The sequence below is a fragment of the Colletes latitarsis genome, chromosome 14 (genome assembly GCF_051014445.1).
Source record: "Colletes latitarsis isolate SP2378_abdomen chromosome 14, iyColLati1, whole genome shotgun sequence".
NCBI lineage: Eukaryota > Metazoa > Arthropoda > Insecta > Hymenoptera > Colletidae > Colletes > Colletes latitarsis.
Genome location: NC_135147.1, coordinates 15,816,476 through 15,827,458, shown reverse-complemented (window position 1 = coordinate 15,827,458; position 10,983 = coordinate 15,816,476). Strand labels below are relative to the sequence as shown.

The 10,983-nt window shown below is 31.1% G+C and overlaps 1 protein-coding gene and 1 non-coding gene across 2 annotated transcripts; both read right to left on the bottom strand.

The window, feature by feature from the left end:
• Positions 1-194: 194 nt before the first annotated feature.
• On the bottom strand, positions 195-9,665 carry Karybeta3 (karyopherin beta 3). The gene is made up of 14 exons (XM_076781624.1): positions 9,529-9,665; positions 8,359-8,508; positions 7,422-7,648; positions 7,205-7,301; positions 6,336-6,901; positions 5,918-6,026; positions 5,200-5,499; positions 4,940-5,122; positions 4,732-4,858; positions 4,261-4,623; positions 3,913-4,166; positions 3,318-3,838; positions 3,009-3,228; positions 195-2,935 (listed from the first exon to the last, which is right to left on the bottom strand). The coding sequence occupies exons 1-14, from the start codon at positions 9,637-9,639 to the stop codon at positions 2,840-2,842; spliced, it is 3,324 nt and encodes a 1,107-aa protein (XP_076637739.1). The 5' UTR covers positions 9,640-9,665; the 3' UTR covers positions 195-2,839.
• Positions 7,017-7,144, bottom strand: LOC143350542 (small Cajal body-specific RNA 8). Its single transcript, XR_013081159.1, has one exon.
• Positions 9,666-10,983: the final 1,318 nt, after the last annotated feature.

The window sequence follows — 10,983 nt, the reverse complement described above, 5'->3', positions numbered from 1 at the left end:
TTTCATTATAAGCTGAATCGATATTAAAATAGACGAATTAATTTTCTTGTGATATATGTATATATATAGTTGTAAAACTTAATTTTATTTTAAAAAATACTATTTTCTAGTATGTGTTATTTGTGGTAGTATAGTTTGTTGTGAGGGATTTATTTAGCACATGAAATTGTCGAACCATTAAAAATACAAAAATCTATACATATATTTGTGTTTATCATATATACGCGTCATACAGTTTCTTTTTCTAATGTGGTTCAGTAATTTTAACCACAAACGAACGTCGTCGATGCTTCAACTATGAAGTAGTGCCATTAATGATTTTATATCTGCTGGATAATGAGGTGTGTAGGCATTAAAAAATGTTACATTTACATAAAATTTGATTTCACGCGTACGTCGATTAAGTGTACTCGATTGACTTATCACCTATAAGATGGTATTCTACAAATTACTCGGTATAGATTGAAGCAGGAACGTGTTCTTATAAACATAATATTAATCACGATTGCATGGTTTTTTTGCGAATTATGTGAACTTTAATAAACTCTGACTCATCTTGTCCAAGCTTTATGTACAGTTGTTGCATACTTTTAAATAGTTTACCAAAGAGTGTACATTATTTACAATTTTGTAACGAAATTGTTTTTAAATTTGTATTATAAATCACATATGCAGAAAAGAAAAAAAATATGTGTGGTCTAATAAAATCGAATTTGTAGTACTTTCCATTAAAAATGAACACACGTTCATTATTATACATCCTTATCCCTGTTATGTGTAAATATCATGTGGGATATAATACACTTATTAATTTCATAAATCATTGCCTGGACTGTGCATTAATAACATCAAATTTTGGGCGAAAACATTAATTTGAATGTCATATAGTCTATTTATTGAATAAAATTTTATAAAAGATTGTGGCAGAGTGCACACTATCGTGAGACGATATTTTTGATTTTATTAAATTTGAAAAATTAAATGTAATAGAATTACAATTATGATTTGCAAACTCTGATATATATATATATATATATATATACCTATAAATCCATTTTTATCAAGTTAAAAATATATAGTTTCTGAAGGTAAAACAAAACAATCAATTAAAAAGCAGAGATTTATTTTAATTAATAATAACTTTAAAATAATCTCTATATAATTATAAGAATTATAATTTTACTTTTCTCATATTAATTTTGTTTCCACATTATTTTGTCACAATAGGTCGCACAAACAGTCCTTCTTTAATTCGTAGTGAACTGTTTACAGTCGCACATATATCCTTTTCACGAGATTTTTACGTTGGTCTTCGTACAATAATTAAGAAGTACCTATTACTGCAATAATAATTACATTTATGTAATTCAACGTTATGTACTTTTATCATATTTATATGCTTTGATATATATCTATATGTACACGAACATGCACACACACACACAAAAGTTCGATCATTACATATTTCTAATATATATATATGTGTGTGTGTGTGTATGCGTATGTGTATGATATTAAAAAAGATTCTTAAGAGGACTTTATGATGCAACTGCAAACTTCATATAGGGTATATTTTTTCACTGCAAATTTTTACGTAATAATAAACATTGTGTCAATTATTGTTTACAAATAAATAGCAGTAACAGGAAGTTGTAATTCCACTCATTTTGTTTTTTTTTTAACATTGTTCTCATTTTATATTGTTATTACACAATAATTGGAAGAAACGTAATGCCCAGCATTATCATTTTTTTTTTTTCTGCAGATGACATGATAACAAAACCAGTGTAAAAGTACAACTAAATAAGCGTAATAAATCAATGTAAATTAGCTGTAAAATTACATGATCATATATAATTTATATCAAACTGAAAATATATACGTTTCCTTTAATACGATTCGATGAGTTAGAATTAGAAGGTAATTTAATGTACTCCACATATTACAATATCATCCAAGACTTAAAACTTTTTGGAGTTCATTACGTTTCATTCAAAAGGCATTCGTATACAATTTTATCTAACTTCAACACTGTAATATTATTGATATTATTATTAAATAACATTTACTGTACTTAAATTTAATAATAAAAATACCTAAATCACAATATGTTCTACCATCATTTGATGGCAATGAGTTGATGTTTTTTCGAGTCTATGTTTTACTTTTCGCAGTTTTATTATTCTGTCAAAAAAGTAACTTGAGAATGTAGATAATTGGGACGAATTAGAGATCGCAGTGACAAAAGTATAAGCGTTTTAATGTTCACTGAACATAGTTATAATTAATATTTAGAATACTACGCAATTTACAAAGCTACATTTAAAAAAATTTAGCATCGTTCGGCTCTCAATGGCGAGAAATGTAGTCTTGTTTTAATTTTGCTACGTTAAGAATACGTTCACATATATACACCACATTATCGTACCTTTATAAATGTCGCGAAAAAAAATTAGTTTTATAAATTTCGTCAGTGCGAACTCATTCATGTAATTTAATTAAATTTATTTCTTCTAGACTTATGTGAAACTCATCACACTTCCCTGAGTAATGACGAGTATAAGTTTCGTTTTATATAATTTGTAACAATTCTGAATAGTAAAAAATGGCGCGATTATTGTATCAATTAGTGAAATATAATCAACAAATATGCGAGTTATGTCAAATAATTACATACAGTATTGTGTCTCTCTTCATTATTAGGCTGGAGCAAATGTTCCATAGGTATAATGTAGCTACCTAAAATATGTGATTTCACGATAAGCTTTATTAAAGCAAATGTGTTGTTTTTTTTGTTGTTTTAATTAAGGCGTTAAAATTCGGGGATAAAAACAAATGACTAATTAGTAGGTTGTGCACTAAGTGCCTTGTGTAATGCTTGTTGTTGATCTGTTGTTAATGCGTTTATGCATGCTTGGAACATAGACTCGTTGTTCTGAAATAAATTAAATTATTATTAAAACATAGAAACTTTTATAACATTTATATTAAATGTTTATTCAACATACTTGTATTTGTCTAACAATACTAAGAATTCTGCCCATGACAGAATTATCTGTAGGCAATGTATCTCTATGAAGTGCTTCTGCAAAGAAACTTATTAGCCGAGGTAGATTTGCATTATTTGGACCTAAAACTGCTACATGATTTGCTTCGATTAAATCGCAGAGATATCCATAAACGTAAGGTGCTTCATCTTTATCTTCTACTATAGGTAGCCAAGAGAGCCTACGTTCAAATAAAAGAAAAAAAAACAGGATTTATTTAAAAAAAACTGATTACTGACAATGCGCATGCATAATAAACTGGAAACTTACCAATGAGGAAGTATTTCATCAACATTAATTGCTTTATTGTTATACTTGAGAATTTTTGTTACTGCAGAAATAGCATTTTCAGTCGGGCTAACATTTTCTGGCGATCTAGATTCTGGATCGTTTATAACTTCCATTAACCTAGGTAAGGCTTCTGCACATGCTTGAGCAAATGCTTCTCCTCCATGTTGACCCAAAACACCGCAACCATAAGCTGCTGCTTGTCGGACTTCTGCTGATTTATCTGATACATATTGTATCATTGGTTGCAAAAAGTATTCTTGATATTTTGCACAATCAAGACCACAGTATTCTATTACGTCGTCAAAGATACATAAAGCCCATTGATGATCCGACCAAGACCTCTCAGGACTCAATAATTTTACAAAATGTCCACAGATTTGATCAAAGTATGGGAAGAACGAAGATTTGTAAGTGATAAACAAAGCATGTAAAATATCTGCTATTTTACTTAGCGTATATACATCTTCATTGTCTTCATCAGCAAGTTGTTCCTCAACAATCTATAATAATTTTAATAAGAACTTTCAATCTAAAGGCTTTAAATTACAATTTTGTATCAAATCATAATTCCTACCTCGTCGTAATCTTCATCCTTACGTTTTTCCAACCTGGCCACTGCACTGTTAAAGTGTCTATTAAGTAATTTATCTAATATACATAGAAGTTCGGCCATAGGTTGTGCCCCTAAGCAATCAGCACCGAGTGTTTCAATACATTTAGCCAAAGAGTTAAGTAGTTCTGACAGAACTTCAGGCTCCGGTTCTGTATCAATTGCTTTTAAGAGATCGGGACAGATATATGACCACATACCTTCGAGATACATTGGACCTGTAACCCAGTTGTCATGTAATAACGCACGGTTGCAAGTATTTTTGTTATATTTCATAACACGAAAGCGACTTAATATTTTGCATAGTTTAACCTTTTATTTTTGCACAGTCAAGTAGGTACGGTAAACTTGCAGCAGCTGCTGATCTAACGCCATCATGGAAATAAAATTTCAACATAGGAACCATTAGCCGTACTACAGCTTCTGCGTAATCTGCGAAACCTTCTTTCAATTCTCGAGCATAACAAGCTAACATTTCACAAGCAGAGGCCTTATCCTCCAAGCCAGCTGTTTTAATGCCGAAAGTTTGTTGTTCTCCAAGAGAAATAAACTCCCAGTCAAGATCTTCTATACCTTCCATATCTTCATTGTCCAGTAAAGCAATTTCGGGCTTCATGGATGCTGTTTGTAAAACTGGACCCATTACCAATGGTAAATATGGTTCAAATTGTTTACCTAAAAGAAGTTGTAATGTTATTATTATTTTATTTATATTACCTAATGCAGATATGAATTTCATATTTTTAATTAAAGAAAGCATGAAAAGAATTCTTAATAGCTTACCAAGAATTTTACAAATTCGAGCCCATGCAGATATAAGATAACTTGTTTGCGGATCATCATCTGAAAGAGCTCCTTCAGAATGGGTTTTTAATAACATATCCATAACTTCACTAGTATCTGCAATAAACTATATCATCCCCAAAACTTTAGTTACATTAAATATTTTAAAGAACAACTGAAGTATTTCATAGCGTTACAATTACTATACCTTTTCTGATCCAACTGCAAGTCCTATAAGACTCACGCATTCAATTGTTTTACCACGTAGCATTTTGTGCTCTTGTTGATTCGCATTTTGAATGATATACTTTAGACATGGCATTAGTTTGTCATAATATGTTACGAACTGTTCTTCACAAGTATCAGCCACAGATGCAATAGTTGTAACAACCTGTTACAAAAATAATATTTGTTTATAAATTACGAATTTACCATGTTTAGTTAATTACATATAATTAATACACGTACTTGCTCAAGAACAAGCTTAGTGCCTTTTTCAACTAATTCTTGGAACTTAGCAGTAAGTATCGATTCTAATTTGGCCATAATAGCATCCAAATATGGTGTCAATATATATTTCGGACAATCCTCACTGAAGTTCACAAGTGCTGCTCCTGCATGAGCTTGAACTCTTGGGTTTGCATTATCATCCAAAACCATTAATAATCCAGGAATAACTTTGTCATGGAATTTCTTTTCAAATGTAGGTGCAAAGTCAGTTGACATCTGACCTACTGCATTACAAGCGGCATATCTTACACGGGGGTGCTAGAAAAAGAAATTAATTAACGATGGAAAAACGCAACATCACATAACAGTTTGTTATGATGCCGTGGTTAAAGATAAGAACGAGCGTCGAAAGCTCAAAGATAATAATGTGTAAAAGTATAGCCCGAAATGGAATAAAAATAAACCTATATATTACATCTATACGTACATATTATAGACTGACATGAATTTTGTAAGTTCTAATAGAATAATTATTTAAGAATAAATAATCAATTCTCTAGAACTCTAAAATCGGTATTTTTAATAAACACGCTATTAAAACAATAACGTGAACAAATACTAAATTTTTATTTTGCTCTATCATGAATGTAACGCTATTATGCTCATACAATAAACATAGCTGCTGACTCTATTCATGACTTTATCTTTAAATTAAATTAGCAGTTATTAAACTTACAGGATCTTGTAAATATTGTATAACTCCATCCATAATTTGAGGTAATATTGCTTCCATTTGTTTATGGCAACCTTCACCAACAGCTGAGATTGCCATAAGAGCTGCATGCCTAGATACAAATATTTAGTACTGCTACATATTATAATTTTGTAGATTACTTATAGTATGTTTACAGATATGTAAATGTTTGTTCTAAAACTATGACAATATTATAGAATCATTGTCAACTCTCGAAAGAACAGTTATGAGGGGATCTCGAATTTCTAGCCATCAGAACGACAGATAGAATAGAGAACAACCCTATAAACATTACTCTATCACAGATGTAACGCAATTATTTGCACGAGGGAATATAAATGCTGACATTTCTGTGAATATACAATGAAAAAACGAAAATAAATACGTCAGAAGTATTTACCTATATTTCCAATCACTGTTATTCAACATTGAAGGAATATTCTGTACAATTTGTGGTAACATTGTTTTACCACCTAAACCACTTGCTAATCTGTCTAAAGCACATTCGGCAGTAACATTGTTACTGTCACTGTCATCATCAACAATTTCATCGGAAAAACTCCATTTTTCATCATCTTCTATATCAGTCATCATTTTTAGTACCAACGGTACTAGAGATGCAATATATTTTTCACCTACTTTACGTACCATAGCAGGAGCAGTTTCTGCTAATGTTACTAAGACTTCTAATGCTAATTGTCTCCATGAGTCTGATATATCTTCATTTGAAAATATTTTCATACACATTTCCATTAGAGTTTCTAACTGCAATCTCAAAAACCTTGGTGTCGATTCAGCCAAGTCAATTAAAACTTTCAGAAGAGCATCATCTGTTTGTTTTTCTACCGATTGAGCAGTTACTTGTATAATTGCAGGTAGCAGTTCTGTGAAGTGTTTATGTATATTTTCTTCTTTATCGTGCAAAATAATGAAAGCTCCTATTGCTCTTACAGCTTGAAATCTGACCTATATAATGGAATTTATTACTCATTATAATCATATTCATATTATCATAAAATATTTTTATTCCACATAAATAAAAATAAAATTAACCGAAGTATATAAATAACGTTAATTAAATTTTTGTATGCCCCGTATCTGTCTGTAAATTAAAACTTCACAAATTACAGTCATCAAAAAGCAATTTCTTTCTAGGAAGAATTTATGACGAAAAGACTAGGCTCTCGCATCTCGTGTATCTATCTTCCATATTAACTAAAGAAAATGTAAAATATAATTATGTTAACATATAATACAATTTTATATTACCTCATAATTTTCAGAATCCATAATAGACTGTTGTAACATTTGCTTGATAAGGATAAGATAATTTGCCTGTTGATTTCCAAATACACCTGGGACGGATCTGCATATATAAAAATATAATTTGATATTAAATGTATAATTTGAAATAACGTAAATTCCATTCCAACTGAGACTCGATTAAAGCAATGTATTTAAAAACAAAATGCTACCATGGACTTACGTGAACATTCGAAGTGCACTTTCCTTTAGTGCTGGTAAAGGACTATTTGCACACTGGAATAAGAATCGTAGGAATTCTGGCCACCGATTATTACCATCCTCGTCGATTAAATTTCGTGCAACTTCAGCTGCAACCTCACAAACTTTACGCCGAATAGTTTCTGTTTGTTCATTTTGAACAGATAATAAAATTTGCTGTTTCAATTGAATTTGTGCTTCTGGCGAGATCTGAATTAAAATTATAATAATACAATACAAGTATTTGTATTATTGAAAAAAAGATTAAAATAATATATAGAATACCCATGGAACACATTTCATTCTAGTTATAATATTCCATGCAAAACATTTTCCAAAATCTTTGAACTTTACGAACTTCTATATTACAACACATAATTTTTTTATAAATTAGATAAATCGCTTATTATAGGATTTAAATGTGTATTAAAATGACCTTTGATTTAATTTGACAATTATGTAAAAACTTATGTATCTGATACATTTTATCGTAGAAGTCTAAAATAATTGAACCTAACTTGATATACTTATACAAAAATAAATATTTATTTATCATGAACATTAAGATAATCTATGTTAATGAAGCAAGATGTACATATCACATGATTAACAGAATAAAAAAAAAGAGAAAAAAATGAATTATAAATATTAATTATCGTTTATCAGCTAAAAAAATAACATTTTCATTGGCAATAGTTGCTGGCATAAACTATAGAAACTGTTATATGATTTGAAATTATTTTAGTCTTCTGTTTTCTATATCTATCAGTAAGAAATATGCAATTATATCTTTGTTACGTAATATAAGGAGTGAAATTAATTTATTCCCAATAAAAGTTTTAAATGTAACAAACGCTTTAATTCTATTTATTTGTTTATGTAATTTTAAAATTATTTGAAAGAAATAAAGGTATAATTACTTTGGGGTAAAAGTCCATGAATTCTGAAGAAAACAGTCGACGTAATAATACAGCCGCCATAGCACGCATCTCTTCCGCAAGGGTGGCATTGCACAAAGAAATTAAAAGAAATGTTACCTTGCGTTCCACCGGAAGATTCTTATATGCCTCCTAAAATAATAAACATGTATTATGAAATTTAATATATCGTATATTATAAACAAGATCAATATTAATCTTTTATTTATAATAGAAACAAGTAATGATACATAATATATATCGATTCAAACATTTTATTACATAAAACAATATATTTATATTAATAATAATTGTCATTAATTATAAATTAATGACAAATTAATGCTTATTAATAATAATAAACATTAATTTGTTTAACAAGCGATTCGTGATATACAATTTAATAAATTTTTTTTTTTCAAACTGGTAACATGTGCTTCATAGTGACACATGATTGTACATTTTGTCTATGTTACCTACTAACGTATATAATAAATGTAACAAAATAATAGATACAAAAACATTAATTATAATGACGACAATAAAGTGACTGTAAGTAAAGGCGCAATAAGAACATCCATGTGCATGACAAAATTTTCTATAGTATTCAAAACATTTTCGGAAATGTCGGGGACTCGAGCAAACACGGTTACGTATAGTCGGGAAAACATAATACACAAATTATCAATCTCCCTAAGCAGTCACGCTATATATCACATGATACGCAACGTAGATAAAAATCTTTCTTTTATAGTATTGCTATAAATATGTAAAAACTATAAATTGTATACCAGATTTTCAAGAAATACACTAAAACTTAATTAAAACTGATACGGTACATTGTAAAAGATTGGCGGGGTGCATGCTACTGCACGACACCATTTTGGATTTTATTAGGTTGTTCTAAACACTTGTCAATATACATTTCATTCGTTAATCACTTTTATCGTAAAATAAATTATGTTGCTAATATACAAAAACATTGTATCGTAAATTTGAAATTATAATTGTGATTCGATACGAATGATCGGTGAATGATACCCACATGCGAGTTCTGACAACACGTTGGCAACGTGCTCGATGATTGAAGTATTTCATTTTACGCTATTTACGTTTTTAAGCAGATTAATACATGTACTATATCTATGGAAAAATTACAAGGAATATACGCACCTCTGCTTGTGTTCTGGCATCATTATCCGTGCTAAGAAGTGTGTTTAAAAGCTGTTGAAACTGATCAAGATCTGTCGCCATTGTCGCCGAACGAATGAAGCCACCGCGCATACTCCTGGAGTTGATCGTCGATTGATATTACCAAGATAAATTATTGAAATATTCCTAGATTTGTAGTATCAACTTTGCTACTCTTTACCACTGATCTCTTATACAGGATATTCGCGAAATCATGGTACAACCGGCAAGGAGATGATTCCTCACATAAGACTAATCCGAAAATGTAAAATAAAGTTTTTTTATACAAAGCTTAATATTCAAGTAATTCGAGTTTGTAAATTCATTAGATACGCGTGCACTTAAACACAGTCTGCTTCGTTTGCCTAGTCTGGTTTACAACCCCCAGTGCTGCTTTTGTTTATAAACAGTGTCGAAGGTTTTACACTTGTCTTATTTCATTACGGTCAAGGGCTGATTGTAGATCGGAGCTCCTAGTATTTTTAAAGCTATCGTATTGGCAAGGTGTACCAATCATAAATACACGGATATGATTCATGTGTTACGCATTTGCGTGACGTAGGTCGATGTACATACAGAGGCGCGACGGGAATTTGCTGGAACTGGTTTTATTACCATCGAGGCTGCGATTTGAGCGAGCGAGATTCAAACGAACTCGCGTATTGTAATGCGTATTATTATTGTAGGAAATTCAACGCGAGGAAATCTAGGCGAAAACCGAGCATTTGTAGACCGTTACCGATACTTTGTGCATACAATGTAGTTTTGACCGTTAGAGGTAGGCTGTATGCTTGTGGCGCGCATATGTGTGTGTGTAAGAATCGATCGGTTGGCCATGTCGCCGGTTCTCGCTCGAAGGATCGGGAATATTCCATGGCACGCGCCGAGAACTTGGCAACCGGGGAAAGGAAGGAACAAACGCCGATCGGGACGCTGGATATATAAGACCGAGCCCCGCTTGGCCGGGCTCTCTCTCAGTCTATACGAGCTATCGTCCTGCACTAGAGAACGTTTTCAATCGCTATTTAGAAATATCTAAGGAACAGTACTGAATAAAGTTGTTGAAGTATTTTTAACGTATCGAGTTGTTTGATTTCCGCGCGTCTCGCCGAGCAGAGCGATTCAGCGCTCCACGGGCACTGTCCCACGACCTTATTTCCCTAACCCACCGACCACGGGGTTGCAACACATGCATTAGGAGCTTACAATAGTTAAAATGGTAATGCTTTTGCTGTAATTGATTAGTATAACTTACTATTTATTAATATTATATATCGATTGATATTATTTATACGTGCAAGAAGCGTGCGAACAAATGAAACAGACTGTGTCTGATTTTTTCGAATATTAAACGCTGTATGAAAAATCTTTAATTCTAGATTTTCGGCTTAGTTTTATGAGGAATCACCTCCTTGCCAGTTGTACCAAAATTTCGCG

Excerpts from the sequence above, each read along its gene's own strand:
- Karybeta3 (XM_076781624.1), bottom strand. The coding sequence starts at position 9,639 with ATGCGCGGTGGCTTCATTCGTTCGGCGACAATGGCGACAGATCTTGAT. Across the intron at positions 6,902-7,204 it reads TGGATTCTGAAAATTATGAG|GTCAGATTTCAAGCTGTAAG; the intron begins GTAATATAAAAT and ends TCCATTATATAG. Across the intron at positions 3,839-3,912 it reads AGGATGAAGATTACGACGAG|ATTGTTGAGGAACAACTTGC; the intron begins GTAGGAATTATG and ends AAATTATTATAG.